The 17,650-nt window shown below is 42.0% G+C and overlaps 1 protein-coding gene across 1 annotated transcript in view; it reads left to right on the forward strand.

The window, feature by feature from the left end:
- Window positions 1–17,650, forward strand: part of sspo (SCO-spondin) — an 82,744-nt gene that overhangs the window by 35,303 nt on the left and 29,791 nt on the right. The window contains 34 exon segments of the mRNA XM_029458218.1: window positions 107–153; window positions 300–470; window positions 617–751; window positions 1,295–1,431; window positions 1,561–1,655; window positions 1,794–1,843; window positions 2,435–2,605; window positions 3,428–3,598; window positions 3,690–3,769; window positions 3,898–4,067; window positions 4,197–4,243; window positions 4,470–4,670; window positions 5,067–5,237; window positions 6,100–6,300; window positions 6,419–6,530; window positions 6,697–6,917; window positions 7,450–7,602; window positions 7,757–7,918; window positions 8,097–8,247; window positions 8,551–8,771; window positions 9,041–9,076; window positions 9,349–9,513; window positions 10,468–10,680; window positions 11,560–11,727; window positions 11,979–12,113; window positions 12,915–13,152; window positions 13,261–13,413; window positions 13,522–13,568; window positions 13,817–13,987; window positions 14,211–14,387; window positions 14,985–15,140; window positions 15,400–15,524; window positions 17,083–17,222; window positions 17,568–17,614. Coding sequence (XP_029314078.1) covers window positions 107–153; window positions 300–470; window positions 617–751; window positions 1,295–1,431; window positions 1,561–1,655; window positions 1,794–1,843; window positions 2,435–2,605; window positions 3,428–3,598; window positions 3,690–3,769; window positions 3,898–4,067; window positions 4,197–4,243; window positions 4,470–4,670; window positions 5,067–5,237; window positions 6,100–6,300; window positions 6,419–6,530; window positions 6,697–6,917; window positions 7,450–7,602; window positions 7,757–7,918; window positions 8,097–8,247; window positions 8,551–8,771; window positions 9,041–9,076; window positions 9,349–9,513; window positions 10,468–10,680; window positions 11,560–11,727; window positions 11,979–12,113; window positions 12,915–13,152; window positions 13,261–13,413; window positions 13,522–13,568; window positions 13,817–13,987; window positions 14,211–14,387; window positions 14,985–15,140; window positions 15,400–15,524; window positions 17,083–17,222; window positions 17,568–17,614 — 4,838 coding nt within the window.

Consider the following 17,650-nt stretch of genomic DNA (forward strand, 5'->3'; position numbering starts at 1 on the left):
GATGATCAAAGTTTGCCTGAAAGTTTAGAATAATATTTTGGGTGTTGCTATGTACTGCCGTTTCCTAATTAAAACGTCACTTGTTCTATCATTGTGTCTCAAACAGTACCTGCACTAATGGAGAAATGGAGTGCAGAGTAGCTTCCTGTCCTGGTGAGTGGTTTTACTATGAATTGCAGTTTTTTTAATGTACGTTTACTTGTCTCCCTCTTTGTCTCTTGCTGTCTTTAAGTCCTATCCTCATTTGTCTCCCATTCTCTCTGTCTCTCTCCGCCTTTTATCCTGTGTGTGCTTCTCAGTTGACTGTGGCTGGAGCAGCTGGACCCAGTGGAGCGCATGCAGTCGAACATGTGATGTTGGTGTGAGAAGGCGTTATCGTTCGGGAACAAATCCTCGCCCAGCTTTCGGGGGTCGTCCCTGCAAAGGAGACAGAGTTGGGATGGATACCTGCAGCATTGAGCCCTGTTTTAGTGAGGAGACTCCGCTGCTTATGTTATTATATAAAGATTCCAAGTTGCTCGATTTTATTTTACTCCTGTGTGCATTCAACGAAATTATAAAACACATCACAGAGGAAAAATATAAGGAAGTTAATATAGTTGTGATGTGTCTGAAGGTGTAAAGAAGCCATGGAGTTCGTGGTCACAGTGCTCAGTGACGTGTGGAGGAGGTTACAGGGCCCGGACACGCGGGCCCATCCGAATCCACGGCACCGCTCAGCAGTTCAGCGCCTGTAACCTGCAGCCTTGTGGTACAGCAAGACCTATACTCTCATTTGACAATATCATTTAATGTCATGTTAAATATCAGAATTGTATAAGTGGGTAGTTTTCAAGAAGACAGCAGTACATAACATCTGTCTCATATTTATTTCATGAAATCATGTTTTTGCATAAGAAAAACAAAACAATAAGAAGCGTGCTAGAATCAGAGTTACAGAAAATAATGGAGAATTCATAAAACAGATGTCATTGTTGTCATAGGGAACTACAAAAAACAAAGAAATTAATATTTATTCTTACATATCAAAACCTACTTTGTGAAAAATGCTGATGAAGAAAAGAGAGGGCACAAAACATTATGCCTAATTTATGTCAACATCAGTATTTAAATATTGAAATCATTGCCAGATTAATGGATCATATTGTACACAGTGTTTAAGATTCAAGCACTTGCTAGCCAAGTGTTGTGTTATTGCTGTGCATCATGGGGGCTTTTGCTGTATTGGTATTGGACAACAGTGGATGTCCACAAAGACAATGAACTCTGCTTGCACTCTGTGTTGCTGTGTCAGGAGATGGCAGGGTGTGTCCTCCAGGCCAGCAGTGGAAGCAGTGTATGAGGGGAGCAGTGTCATGTACAGACCTCACAATGGACCTCAGCAGGAACTGCACACCAGGCTGCCAGTGTCCTCACGGGACTGTCCAACAGGTGGGTGGGGGGGGGCCATACACAAACAAACGTACACACACACTCACACAGACACACACGCACACAGACACACAGACACAGACACACAGCAACCACAGCCTTATTGTTGATGACCCATCATATTTACAGGATGGTGTGTGTGTGTGGAAGTCTGAATGTCGCTGTGACTTGGATGGAGAACAGTACAAACCAGGACATACTGTGCCCACAGACTGCAACAACTGGTAAGTAGATCTGACTTCTTTATTCAGTTGGTCTGTGAGCCATAATGATGTTTAACTCCACCAGCACATGTTTCCATTCATCAGTATATAAAGAAGAGATCAAATGATAATTTAACTTGTGTGTGTTTTATACTTTAGTACATGTGAAGCAGGGAGGCTGGTGAACTGCTCTCAAGTCAGCTGCAATGGTAGGCAAAAAGTTATTGAGTCTATCTTTAATCCTCTCTTTTCTGAGGTCCTCTCTCTCTCTCTCTCTCTCTCTCTCTCTCTCTCTCTCTCTCTCTCTCTCTCTCTCTCTCTCTCTCTCTCTCTCTCTCTCTCTCTCTCTCTCTCTCTCTCCTTTCCCTCTTCAGACTTTGTTTAATTTGGTCATTTTTATCTTGTGATTTTATGTTCTTATTTAGCCAAATACTGCACTTTACATCATCTTGTTGAATATTGCACCTTACCCCATCTCATCTAATCATCTCATCTTATTCTTAAATTCTTAAATTGTTTTATACAAATATATATATATATATAAATCTATATCTATCTTTATTTTCATAGTTTTAACTAGATTTCCTTTCCCCCATAGTTTGCATTAAAGTAACAGTAGTGTCCATGCCAATAATCTCTCATTCCAATCCTGTCCACCCTAATTTACAAGCTGTAGTGATGCAAAACAACTAACAAGTAATATGAATAACGTACAATTTTTCCTACTGTTCTCTTTCACCTCATTGTTCCATGCTGAATCTTTCTGGTTCTGTTCCTCCACATACAAACACACTCTACAGTTGATGGCCAGTGGTCAGTGTGGACTCCCTGGGGTCAATGTTCGGTGTCGTGTGGAGCAGGACTCCAGTCTCACTACCGGTTCTGTTCCAGCCCCCAGCGCTCTGGCAGTGGCCTTCCATGTCTGGGACCTCACAGAGAGGACCAAGTCTGCATCACCGCTCCATGTGACCGTGAGTGAAGACAGACATTCTAATGATATTCAAATGTATCGGCATTACATTTTCCACTCCTCATCTTTTTTACATTGCCTGTATGTTGCCGGCATGTCTCCATTATTATAGAATTGCCTGACAAATGTGGCAATAAATGAGACACATGAGACAGTTTTTGTTGCTTTCCTAACCAAGATGATGACAGAAGGGTGCCTATTAAGGGTCTTTTGATTTATAGTGGAGAGTGTCCTCTACGGGTGCAGCAGTGCGTTTGACAGCTCTTAGGAAACTGCTGGAGTTATCGCTTTTCCAATCATATAATTCACATAAAAGTGTTTGGATAGAAACATGGTGTTATGGAGGAGCGTGGGTCCCTTTAGGAATAGCTCAGTGCATAGTGAGTGAGAGACTTGTCTAGTGGTAGTAAATGTAAAGTGCAATCATTTTTTGCAATCATAACATTTCCGTGCAGTCGGACCAAGAGATATTAAAGCACATTTAATTTGTTCAGGAGATATTTTCAGGGACATTTTTAATTGAACGTTATGTAAGCCACAGGAGTATTCATAACAATAATCAAATTGACAGTAAACACACTGTATAGAGCTTCTGGTCGAAATAAAAAGAAATAAAAGCCCATGTGATTTTGATGAGTCCACAAGCTGACATTTGGCTTACTTTTAAAGCTTTATACCTTTTTTACAATTCTCATTGTTCTTTCATGAAAACATTTATTTTAATATTGGGACTGATATAATACAACAATATCAATTAAGATGTTAAACTCTTGTTTTGGTTTTGTTTTGTACTACTACATCGTGATGTGTTGGCACTTTCCAGGTGACGGTGGCTGGGGGAGGTGGAGCAACTGGACGGAGTGTTCCAAGTCATGCGGTGGGGGGGTTCAAAGCCAGAGGAGAGAGTGTGACAGCCCCAGTCCAGAGGGGGAGGGGAACTACTGTGAGGGGATGGGAACTGAGGTGATAGCCTGTAACACTAACCACTGTCCAGGTACGTTTACAGAGTGTGTATAATGTAGAAGAGGCTGTGCGCATGTGTTCTATGTCAGTGTTTAGAAAGTGTGTTATGCGTGTGTTTTCAGTGGCGCCATGCTCGCAGGTCCCAGGCACAGTATTCAGTAGCTGTGGTCCCTCCTGCCCTCGCTCCTGTGATGACCTGGCTGTGAGTGGCACACTGATCATGATGTCAGCTTCCACCCGTTACCACTGGTTTAACATTAAGTCAAACTTTGTGGAAATAAGAATAAGAATTCTGATGATTTAAGGGATTGTTTTTGTCCTGTCCCTTAGCACTGTGAGTGGCAATGTGAGCCAGGGTGCTACTGTACAGAGGGAAAGATCCTGTCTGCTAACGGGACAGTGTGTGTAGAGAGAGAAGACTGTCCCTGCATGGACCTCAGCACTGGACACAGGCTAGATCCAGGGGAGACCACTGAAGCCCCTGATGGATGTAACAACTGGTCAGAATAATACACACACAAAGAGAACATACTGTACATGCATGAAGGCCACATTTATATTTAACATGGAAGCATCTAGAAAGAAGGGACAGGAGAATAATTATGTTGCTATTCCCTCTTTGTTTTTAGCACCTGTGAGGGTGGGAGGCTCAACTGCACCAGATACCTCTGTCCAGGTGAGTAAGAACAACTGTAAGTCTCTGTATGTGTTTAAAAAAGAAAAGAAAACTTTGGCTTGTGTGCACTCTTTTGTTCTTAGACTAAAGTTTAAACCCACAGATGCAAAAACTGTAATAAATAAAAAAGATCTGTCTATATTTCTGACTTCATGATTAAAAGAAAATAGAAATTGGAATATTATGGCCATAAATGTAGATTTTGCATCCTTCTGTACGTTTCCAGTGCCAGGTAGCTGGTGTGACTGGTCGGAGTGGACTCCGTGCTCCAGGACCTGTGGGGCGGAGTCGGTGTCCCGCTACAGGAGCTGCAGCTGTCCTGAGCCCAAGGCTGGAGGAGCAGCCTGCTCCGGAGAACAGGAAATACACAATGGGGTTGGAGCTCAAATCCAGAGACAGCCCTGCCCTGTCATCACCTTCTGTCCAGGTATCACTATTATTTGTTCCTAATGACGATACTTCAGCTAAGCTTACTGATCAAATTCAAGATGTTTTGAATAAAATGATTTAACCCCAAGTATTTTATATGATTCAGAGAAAATAAAACGGGTTCCAGATCCCTTAGTGCATCAGTGCTGTGTATACATAAGGGTTTTCTCCATGGCGACTTGATGAAGTGGCATTTGAATATCTTACACTCCTGTTTTTGTCTTAATTTATTCTCCATATCTCCTCCATTTCATCCTCCCCTACTTCTATTCTTTGTATCAGCATGTCTTATATTTTGATGTCCTTCTCAACAGGTAGACAAATATAACAGTAAGTACTATCCCACATACTTTTGTTTGTGTCTCTCTTTACATCGTCCCCACTTTCCCTGTAGTCCATGGTTCCTGGAGTCTCTGGACAGTATGGTCAGAGTGTGATGGGTGTGCCGGGTCGTCCACTCGCACCAGGGAGTGCAACAGTCCTCCCGCCAAGTTCGGTGGGCTTCCCTGTCTTGGAGAGAGCAGGCAGCGCCGCGGTTGCCATGACAACATTACCCTCTGCTCAGGTCAGCATAATAAAGGATTTTATGTTAACTGTCTATGTTAAAAAGCACTCATGTACCACTTCAAAGGGAGGTTACTGGATAAAAATGAGGAATGAAAAGTAGAATTTGAGGTCTGACGGAGATGTGAAACATTTTTTATAATAGAGGCCTTTCAAGAAACAAGGTGGCACGCATTAGTATTTCTATATCTGTCCCTGATGGTGAAGCCTGGGACAAAGAAAGCATATTTTCCTTAAGTTGAATGAGAAAAAAGTTGAAAGGCTTATTAAAATTAAATGGCTCTCATTTGTTATTCATTTTTATTGTTTTTCTTTCATTTCTTTAATTATTATTTGTGTCTCACTTATGATGTATACTATAATAGGGATGAGGCTGTATTGGAGCAGAAGCATGGATCGTGTCTATCCAACTGTTTCTGTGATTCATTGCATTTTATTTGTCTTCAAATACCAATAAAAAAGACCTTGAGCAAAGAAAAATATAATGTCTGCCTGAAGGGGAAGATTAATGAACTTTTCCTGCCCTCCCATGGTCCAACTCCCACAGAATGAAAACAGGGGCTACTGATAAACAGCAAGGTGACAGGCTTCTGCACTGCTGCGATGCACTAACAGGGCTGCACACACAAAAACACTAGACACTAGTTTCATTAGACTGTCAAACATCCCTCCATTCGGGGACCTGTACTTGACCTCAGCCCAGGGAGGATTACATTTTTCTATCCTGGATAGTTTCAAGTTTGCTTTTATATTGTCACAATCTCTGTCAATGCATACTAGAGCACAAAACCCATCGCTCCCCTCGCTGTGAACGGTATATTACAAATAGAATACAAACTGTAATTCCTTCCTGCGTTCTGCAGACTGTGGTGGAGGCCAGGAAGAATGGCCTTGTGGGAAACCCTGTCCTCGCTCCTGTTCAGATCTCCATGGTGACACAGAGTGCTTGGACTCTCCTGGGTGCAGACTGACCTGCGGTTGTCCGGGTGACATGGTTCTGCAGGATGGAGTGTGTGTGGCCAGGGAGGAGTGTCGCTGCAAATACCACAACAGCTCTGCTACTGGTTAGATCCACAATCTGTTTATGTCAAAATTGCTAATGGAAGTGTTACATCGTATTGGTAAACTGTGTGGGACTTAGTAGAGATTAGTCTAATCAATAGATTTGTGTCTCCTATTTAGGAATGACATTCAGCGGGCTAGATTCCAGTGATGCATCATGGGTATGGCCTGGTGGATCTGATTGGCAGTTTGCAAATCCAGGAGACAGCATCATCAGTGACTGCAAAAACTGGTACAGCACAACTGAACAGCTCTACAGCATTAGATTATTGTAATAAAATGAGTTTATATCATTTAGAATGTAATTCTTAGTAATGTACAAAAACAAAACATTAAATGTCTTTTATTTTTATTCATTTTATTTTATTTTATTTGTCGTCTTTCTCACTTTATCTCAGTTCATGCGAGGCCGGGGTGCTGCAGTGTCAATCAGTCCCGGGTTGCTATGTTGATGGTGGCTGGAGCCAATGGGGGACCTGGACTGAGTGCTCGCTGTCATGTGGAGGAGGAGTCAAGTTCAGGAGACGCCAGTGTGATAACCCGTCACCTCAGAGCAGTGGGAGAGGCTGTTTGGGAGTCGCTGAACAGCAGAAAGACTGCAACATACACCTGTGCACAGGTAGTTCTGTCTGGCCATCCAACTTGGAACTTGAGTTTTTAAACTCAGAAACAACCTGGAAAAAGAACTTGTCTTTCTATCAGCTTTACTTTCGTCTAAAAGAGAAGTTGATTTGAATTACCCTTTGAAAGAAAAAGATGCTTTCATCCCTCTTGGAAGTTTGACTACTGTACATTTAAGTGGTGCGAAATGAGACGTCCAACAATACAGTGACGCATGAATGATCGAATCCTTTAAAGACATGAAAAAGACATTTGTGATAAGATGAATACTGACCGCTGATATCAGACAACAGAGGATGAGTTATTCAGACATTAGGATGAAATGTGGATTTATTCTTTAAATCTATGGAGATGATGAGAAGATGTTTGTTTGGAGAGTCTTGTCATTTCTATATTGGAAATACTGATAAAGGAATGGTAAATATGATAGAGCTCAAAATGATGAAGAGCACAATCTTTTGAATGAAACTGAAGACATTTAATTATCTTTCGTTATGCCGTTTGTTTCACATTTGTGTTTTTGCTTCCAGACTCGGTGGGCCCATGGCTCCCCTGGTCTCAGTGGTCTGTGTGTTCGGTCAGCTGTGGTGGAGGACAGCAGTCCCGCTCACGCCTCTGCAGTTCTCCGCCCTGCAGCGGCCTTAGTCGCCAGAGCAAGACCTGCAACACCCAGGTCTGCCTCGGTGAGTCCTGATTCCCTGCCGACTATCGGTCGCTATGGCATTAAAGTTATATTAATTATAAAAACCAGCGTATCCTGGTAGAAAAGCTCTCATTTGCAGACTGTTTCTGAGTTTCTTTAATCTGTGTATATGATGATATCTTGGTGTTGTGCAGAAGTGGGCTGCCCTCCTGGCAGGTTGTACCGGGAGTGTGAACGAGGAGAAGGCTGTCCATTCAGCTGCGCTCACGTCAGCGGCAGGGAGGGCTGCGTCTCCAATGGCTGCGAGGAAGGCTGCCACTGCCCCCCGCACACATACCAGCACCACGATGTCCTGCCTGCAGGTGGGTTCCCTGTCGTCTGAGCAACTGAAGCATTCTGATAGACTCATGATATTATGCATCTTACCTGCAACACAAAAGGATACAGGTTAATAGGAAATACATTTCCAACCAATCTAAAGTGAGCATTACTAAATTTAAGTCCTTAAAAATAGTCTTTAAAATAAATGTGTGTTTCAGGAGTGTCCGTGTCCGGTGGACAAAGATTTCCTTGCCTCTGTGCAGAGTGTTTCTGTCACGCCGGTCTCATCTCTGCTCCTCCATAACATCTCTGAGAGAGTGGAACTTCAGTCTGGAGACACACTGGTCCATGACTGTAGCACCTGGTGAGCAGACCTTTTTAGGAATATTTGCAGCTGCGCAATATTTCATACAGTCCCACAAAGCCTACTACACACATTGTCCTCTACCGCTTGACAATTAGAGAGTATCTGTTAGTTCCTACAATGTCTAAACAAAAGTAAATATATCCCAGTTTGAGATCTTTAAAAGTATCAAAATGAAGCGCCCCTGGTTGTATATCAATTTAAAAATACATCATATACCATGAATTTGCCCCAATCTACATTTCAGACTTTAAAGCTGTAGCCTTCCCATCATCATCACTCCTCCCCAACTCTGTTCTGTAGCGGCTGTGAGCATGGCAGGTGGAACTGTTCCTTGGAGCATTGCCCAGTCGCCGGCGGTCTGTCCCCCTGGGGCTCCTGGAGCCCCTGCTCCCTGTCCTGTGGAGGTCTGGGACTGAAGACTCGCTCCAAGGGCTGCACACAGCCTGCCCCGGCCCACGGAGGGAGAAACTGCCAGGGGCCACGCCAGGAGACCACCTACTGCCAGGCCCCTGACTGCCCAGGTACAGAAGCTAGTTTAGGTACTACTGTATGTAATGGGTGTGTTCAGGGAGGAAGGAAATATAAGTTGCAGTTGCAGCAGTCTCAGGTGAGGGAGATTGGTTTTGTGTCTACTTTGAATTTAATCGTAAATCTATTTGAATTGTCTTGTATCCTTCATTTGTACCCATGATTAATAACAGAGACATTATATACTGCCAACTGCTTGTTTGTGCACAATACTAAATGGTGGAGCTTGTACTGATATTTAATTTTTGCTTGTTGTTGGCAGTTATTATTGGTCCTACAGAAGAACCCGTTTTACCAGGTAAGTTATCTCTTCATACAAAGTTTAATACCACATAGAGTTTTCTACATTATTCATTTACAGTATTTTTCACTAATTTACCTTTTCTCTGTTTTCTTTCATGTCTTTTTTTGCTTTCTGGTCTTTCCAATGTATTTGTCTGTATGGTACATGGTGTTGTGATTTTTTAATTTATTTTCTCCAACCCTGTCTGCTCCCATCTTTTCCCTAATGAGAAATATTTTAAAGGACTTCTCCCTATTTCATCCTCTTTCCTCCTCTCTGTTGTTTAGATGAGGATGCTGGCTTCTCTTCGTGGTCATTATGGAGTCCCTGCACTAAGACCTGCACCGATTCGCTGAGCCCGACCATGAAGTCCCGTCATCGACAGTGTATCAGACCTCCCTGCTCTGGAAGCTCTCACCAAGAGAAGGCCTGTAACCTGCCCCAGTGTCCAGGTACGACCACTTACATTATCTCTCTATGCTGCTGTCAGTCTGTGACTACTGCCAAGTCTTTCCTTGTACCAGTCAAACATGAATTTTATAAACCATCTGCTCTCTAACACTATAATGCTGTTATATTTTGAGAAAGGGACTCAACTACCAGCACTTCAGTAGCTAAGAATAGTGCATTGTCGTTGTGGATGAAGGTGGCTGTGTGAACATTAAGCAAAGCTCAGTAACAGTTTTTACAATAAGACTGCAATATTGGTGATAAGATTAATTCTGCCTTTGTAACGGCTGATATCAGAGGATGAATTGCTCAGAGATAAGGAGCCTGTGTCTGAGAGAGCACATGATGTAAGTAATGTTCAGCATTCCCCCAGTAAAACCTCTACACTCACTGAGTTTCTTAACATCTGATGGTTTACTGTTTGTGTTGTGGCTTGGTTTGTCATTTTTCACCATGCTTATCTCAGAGACCACAGAACACAATAATTGTTTTATTTACTGATAAGCGCAGACGACAGAAGAGATTGGTACCGGCAAGCTGTATTACTTTTATCTAGTTTTTTTCCCAACAGAGGGGGTTAACAGAAGTATGCACAAATGGGAATAAATAAAAATGATTATAGGATGTCTGTTTGTTTAAATTGTGTATCTGTGTGTTTACACGCAACAGAAACAATTTAGCAAATGAATAAAATGCCGTTATAGTGGCTTCAACTCAAACTTAATGAACTGCTCATTTGATGTGACTGTGTACCATTTTCACTTTAATAAATAAATATTGCAACATTACTGTGAACACCGTAAACAAATGGTTTCCTGTAATTATAGTCCACTGTAACAGCAAAAGGAGATGAGACGCCAGCAATTAAACCAAAGCATCACAATTAATTGGATTAAGCTACACAGGTGTATTCAGCTATATCAAGTGGTCTTATGTCTTTTGTGATATGTTCCCAGATGGAGACGAGGTATGTGTGCACACAGACTGCGCAGGGAGGAACTGTTCATGGAAGGAGTGGGCGGAGTGGAGCTCCTGTTCGCGGTCCTGTGGAGTGGGTCAGCAGCAGAGGATCCGAACTTTCCTCAGCCCTCGGACCAACGGCTCGTGGTGTGAAGACATCCTGGGAGGAAACCTGGAGCATCGCTTCTGTAACATTAAGCCCTGCAGAGGTCAGCTAACTGATCTGCATGTAGAGTCAATTTGCAACCCATTCAGAAAAACTGTGACTGTACATCCGGTCTTGATCGTTAATGGATAGTTTAGGGATTGTCAAGAAGCTGTGTTAGAAGCTCGTCTCTGATTTTTGTTGTGTAGTAATGTTGTACAGACTAAACCTACAATGGTATTGCCACACCATAACAGAGCTTTGTCAACAATACAAGCAGACGTGATACTTTTGTGGAATGATTAGCAAGGCCAGATTAACTTGATAGGAGGCCTTGGGGCAAAGTTTAGCTGTGGGCCCCTCACCCTCAAATTTCTCCCCTTTTTGAGTTTGATTTGTTGAATTAAGTGCACCATGTACACACTATAAATGGTACATGCTTTAAAGCTAGATTTCTCCTTACAAGCCCTTAAGATGAATAATGCAGGTGTTTCGGTCCCTATGAATTCAGTTGATATTGTGCTTTAGTGAACTAACTTTCAATTAATGAAATGATCACAAACTATTTGCCAATTGATGAACATGGAGCCTTCCGGCCTTGTGAGCCTTGCTTCCAAACATTTTGGATATACATACCTTATAAACCTGAAGCCTTTTCTTTTAAAAAAAAAAAAGAAGAAGGATTTAAAAAAATCTTAATTATCCCAACCCTAGTCCTTTTTTTGTTTTGCTCATCATTCCAGACTGTAATAATATATACCATTGTATACATAAAGTTGATTGCTGCAATCCATTACTTTGGTAAGTACATTGTTTTCATAACCAATAGAAATTATGGCCCAAAAATATGAAGTGTATATGATTTAAAACAAACCAATTTTAAACACAGGTAAAGTATTTTATACCCGTGCATGTTCATGTTTGTTTGTGTCTGGATGAATAGTGGATGGAGGTTGGTCTCGCTGGAGTCCCTGGTCTCGCTGTGATAAGCGCTGTGGTGGAGGACGCTCCATACGCACTCGCTCCTGCTCCAGCCCTCCACCCAAGAACGGAGGGAAGAAGTGTGAGGGAGAAAAGAACCAGGTCAAACCCTGCAACATCAAACCCTGCGGTGAGACAGAGCCAACACGTTCACACCACACACATGTGTTAAGTTTAGATTGCAATGACCCCAAATATAGTTCATCCTGTACAAAGATAAATGCTCATTATTTCAGTGTACGGCTATTTTTAAGTCTTCAAGTAAGTGTTTGAAAAGTCAGCGCATCCTGTGATCAGCATTCTTTTGTGAGGCGTGTTATGCGAGGAAAAGGCCTGCAGCATTGTGGGAAAATTGATGACCTTCTGTGTGTGTTTTGTCAGATGAGAAAGGGTGCCCACCAGGCCAGGAGTTTGTGTCATGTGCCAACCAGTGTCCACAGCGCTGCTCAGACCTCCAGCAGGGCATAGAGTGCCAGGGCAACACCGAATGTCAGCCTGGCTGTCGCTGCCCTAAAGGTACTGCTGCTATCATTTTATTAACAGATAAGTGTGTGTGTGTGTGTGTGTGTGTGTGTGTGTGTGTGTGTGTGTGTGTGTGTGTGTGTGTGTGTGTGTGTGTGTGTGTGTGTGTGTGTGTGTGTGTGTGTGTGTGTGTGTGTGTGTGTGTGTGTGTGTATGTGTGTGTGCATACCAGAGTGATTCTTCCCTAAAGGTTCTGTGACTGCTGCTATTCAAAAGATAAGCACCATACAGGGAATCTGTGCGCACAAGCTGTACTGTATATGAATGAGCCTGGATGCTGTTAGGCCAAAGTTAAAATAAAACATAAAAAGGGTCAGTTCACCTAAATTACAAAACTATATAAAATGGTATCTTACCATGCAGTATGTTTAGGTCATGATCTCAGTATTTCTTGTTGGAACATCCACATCAAAACTGTTCACAATGAGGTCTATGGTTTATTTTTAGACAGAATGCAGAAGTAGTTTTTTGGGAAATGTTGCTGTTTCGTAATTTAAATGTAATTTTGCAAATGCAAAAAGAGTTTCATTCACCTCAGCTATATTTTATTGGTGGCAGAAATCGGAGATATATATGGCTACATACAGGTAGAGGTAGGTGACAAAATGTATTTGTTCTATTTTTGTGGACGAGGAACCCATTGTATTTAGTTAAGTTAAGTACATGTGGAGTTTTGGCATGTATATCAGAGGTAGCTATGGCCCTAAACCAGCTGCAATGTAAGAATGACGGCGAATAAAATCCCAATGTGTTCATTAACATCGTACAAATTGAACACCTAATTTGTGTGTCCAGGCCAGTTGCAACAGGACGGGGTGTGTGTGCAGCTGTGGCAGTGTGACTGTGTGGACTCACTGGGACAGATTTGGGCAGCCGGCAGCTGGCATCAGGTGGACTGTAACAACTGCAGCTGCTCTGATGGACAGCTCCTCTGCTCCAATCACAGCTGCCAGGCCCCCTGCATTTGGAGCTCCTGGTCGAGCTGGGCGTTGTGCAGCGTTTCCTGTGGGCAGGGCCAGAGAACCAGATACAGGTGAGGAAATGAAACTCATAAATACTTAATTTCCGTATTTCTTTGTAATGAGAAATTTACAGTAAATCAAAAACTCAAACATACTGTGTTGTGCCACTGTTGTGTCAGGTCTCTGATCCCAGAGACTGAAGGAGCAGATTGCCAGTTTGAGGAAGTCCAGCATAAATCCTGCGACCCAGGACCCTGCCCACCGCTCTGTCTCCATGACGACCAGGAGCTCATAGTGGGAGACACCTGGCTGCAGGGCGAGTGTATACAATGGTGAGATGGATACACACAAACAATATTTAGCTGATAAAGGGTTTGAATGAGAATTTTAAAGGATTCTGCTTTGTGTTTCAAACACACTCAATTTGTTTTTCCTCCTAGCACATGCACCCCAGAGGGAGATTACTGCCAAGACATTGACTGCAGAGGTGGGTCACTGCAATTACGTTAAAGATGGAGTAAATGAAGTTGTGGTAGAATAACATGGGCACTGTTGCAAATGTGTTGGACTATAGTCAGTTTACGTTATTCGCTTAGTTTTAATGAAAGAGAATACAAACGTATCCATTTGACGTGGAACAGGACCACCAGTATTACGTGACCAAAAAGTTAGCATTCTGCTGAGTTGCCTTGAAAAAGAAGTGTCCAATGACCAAATTCTGTGTGTTGTGTCCAGTGGATGGTGGTTGGACCCCCTGGTCAGTGTGGTCCGACTGCTCAGTGACGTGTGGTCGGGGCAGACAGGTTCAAACCCGTGCCTGCATCAACCCTCCTCCACGAAACAATGGGTCTCACTGCAGCGGCCCGGACAGAGAAACACAGGACTGTCACACTCCTCACTGTCTGGGTTTGTTCAAAAGTCCACATTTATATTCATTCATTTATTCATCTTTAATATCATTATTTCCAGTTATAATATTTCAATACATACTGTATGAAATGAAAGTATTATCATTTCCAGTTACTATATTTCGACACATACTGCATGAACCATCTGTATGATCTTGAAAGAAGAATGTCAGCAATACACTTCACATTTGCCCTTGTCATATTGACTCTCTTGTCTACAGATGACCTTTGCCCCTGGTCGCCATGGTCACCATGTTCCCGGAGCTGCGGCGCAGGTTCTGTGTCGCGGCACAGGGTGTGTGTGTGTGAGGAGGGAGGAGACGCGGCGTGTCCCACTGAGATTGAGGCTGAGAGGAACCGAGAGGAGACCCAGCTGTGTTACAAACAGCCCTGTCCAGGTACCGAATAGCAGGAGGCCTTATTATTATTATTATTATTATAATTATTCTTAATATTATTATTACAGGTCATTTAGCAGATGCTCTTATCCAGACCGACAGTGAACTAAGCCTATCACCACCCTGTGTGTGTTGTACAATGAAACATTTTCCTTTGTAATTTTCTTCTGAGCTACTGTCATGGGTCTGTCTGATAATATGAAATATTTCTGTGTATGAGAAACCATGATAATCAGTTGGATTTTAACAGATTTCAATTGGTTAAAAAGACCAGCGGGTGCAGCATAAATAGATCTGTTATACTGGATATTATATATACATGTATATATCTGTTATACGGACTCCACTTGTATTGATATTAATATTATTGATATTAATATTTTATTTTATTCTAAAATGGAGCAATTGTGACTAAATCTAATTTCTCCCCTGGGATAAATATATAATATTTCTGATTCTGATAGACTCACTCTGTCACATGAGTACAAGTCCAAGTGCTGCTTCACAGACTCTAAGTGAATTACAAACAACATGAAGTGTTTGTCTAAACCTGCACGTAGCACCAGGTGGGTTGATTTGTTTTCTTCTGCGCCGCAGACTGTCCCATGTCGAAGTGGAGTGTTTGGTCTCAGTGCTCCTGCGTGTCTCAGAGGCAGCAGCGCTACCGTGTAGCTCTCTCCCCAGCCACCAGGGGACAACAGTGCACTCCTGTTGAAACACAGAGCAGGACATGCAGTCTCACTCAATGTGACGGTGAGTCGACAACCATGGTGACAAGTATGTGTGTGTGTGTTTATGAATCTGTATGAACAAAGAAGCCGGCTTTTGATCGTGTCATTGTTCTTATGCTCAAGGTGCAATTACATTTTCTTTTCATGCAGATTGCCACCCAAAGTGGACACTTTTTGTTTTTGTCAAAATGCGTTTGATCGAGTACATGCATATGATTGTGTGTGTTTGATTTTTTTCTTTTGCATATTGATACTGTCATTTATTTCCCTCACGTTTGTAGATTGTGAAGCTCCATTTGTATACTCGGCATGTGGGGCGCCCTGTGTGAAGCACTGTGCACTGCAGGGCCGTGGAGACCTGTGTTTAGGTGTCAGGGAGTGTACACCTGGCTGCTACTGCCCACAGGTGAATATTTCATTCACTCTAGTCTACTTTATAGCAATACAGGATGCACTGTTCAAATCAACACCTTTCACCTTCACACTATTTTACTCATAGTGAAGCAAACCTTTCTTATAATGTCAAAACGTGAACAAATTGTCCGCAGTGTTCAGGATTGTGGCGTCTGAAAATAAACATGGCAGGTGATCTTGATCTTGATTGCGGTTTATTGAGGACAGTTTTAGACAATTAAATTAAATTTGTTCATACACGTCACACAGGCAAATGTGCTCTGCAGCGAACATTCTATATTTAGATGTTCATTTCACATCTGAGGAGCGCAAGCAAAAAATATTGTGTCTGGTCAAAACATACTTATTACTAACTCTATATTTGCAGTGGAGAGCAAGTGACAAACACTGTTTTAACTGACAACATTGTAATATGCTTGTGTGTATATATATATATATATATATATATATATATATATATATATATATATATATATATATATGTTATATTGCTGGACTGTGTGTGTCTGTAGGAGACCAGAGCAAAGAAATATACTGGAATGAGATGAGAAAGTAAAATATTCTGTTCTACATAGTGTCGTTAATATATCACTTTGATATGAGTTGTGACGACGATTTAGTAATGTTGTTTGGCCCAGTTTGGGAGCTTCCATCTTTGATTTATTGCAAAAATCCTCTCTGATAGACGGATGATACGCACATACTGCAGCCATGAGGGGAGATGCATGAAATGTATAACAGAAAGCAGATCTCCAGAGGTGCACACCAGTACCATAATTAATTTCAGTATGTCATTAAATACTTAAGCCTGCTAAAAGAAAAAATGTCATGACTACACCAAGTTGACATGGCGAACATGTTGGCAGACATTTATTATTTACATATCCACCAGATACGGAGCAACGTTATCATTAATTTGTAGTGCTGTTTATGTCCACCTGATGGATTTAAGTCCGATATTCACCCTTTTAGCTCTGTTTAATGGTCTCGATCAACTACTGTGGGAAATATTTGGCTCGAAAGCTGCTAAAAGCTCCACTATATGTTCACCAGATAGTCTATTACTGTGTCTGCTGATTTAGTACTGAGCAGATAGTGAACAGAGTTTTGAGTGGAGCTGAAAACCGCTACCAAAAACGATTTTCCAAAACTGTAAAGTTGAGGGCCAGACAACCAAACAATTAACTGAAGCTCACTATAAAGCTCTGTAAAGCAAAGGGGAGCTTCTGATTTATCACATTGAGCAACCTTTGATTCTGTTACATTGTTTCCACATTGTCATTTAATACATTGTTATTATGAGAAGTATTGATTATAGCTGCTCTAAATGATAAAAACAGATACTAGCTGCAATATTTGTGATTATTTGACAATTTTGCCTTGTCAACATATTTATTAATATATATATTTACTGAGCATTGAATTGTAGATAGATGGGGAATAACTGTTCAATTCCACATCTTTTTTGCCACCCATATTAAAACCAAAACAAAACAAACTTTTACTCCATCAGTTCCTCATGTTAGTGAATTGTGTGTCTTCCTTCTCAGGACCTGCTGCAGCGAAATGGAAGCTGTGTTCCTCCAGAGGAGTGTGGCTGCGTCCACCTGCAGCACCAAGCTTCAGGACAACCACCCACTCCTGTCTCTGTCCCTCAGGGGGCCACGGTCGCCATAGGCTGCAGTACCTGGTTAGACCCTGGCTGTTTAAAACATATGGTGCTATGGCAGAGGGCATCCTGTTTGTTGTATCCGTCACCAAAAGTAGTAGTAGTACTTTTACAACACGTGTTTAAGAAACACTGAGTAACAGCAGCTGTGTCTTTATTGTGTTGTTGCAGAACAAAACACAGCATTCATAGGATAAATGCTGTATGAAGGACTTTTGCCATGGCTATCAATGTATTTGTGCTACATCTTAAACATTCTCTGCTATTTCTCTCTTTATCCATGTTTGCTCTCTGCTCATCTGAGATCTATGACTCAGTTTGACATATTGGGATTATAATCTGTTTGTGGACTGCTCTGTCCTCCAGCCTTTGCCATGATGGAACTTTGCAGTGTGACATGAGAGAGTGTGAAGGTGAGAAAGCAGAGTGAGTCATGTTGAAAGCTCCTG

Source organism: Cottoperca gobio, chromosome 20 (genome assembly GCF_900634415.1).
Source record: "Cottoperca gobio chromosome 20, fCotGob3.1, whole genome shotgun sequence".
In the NCBI taxonomy this organism is placed as follows: domain Eukaryota; kingdom Metazoa; phylum Chordata; class Actinopteri; order Perciformes; family Bovichtidae; genus Cottoperca; species Cottoperca gobio.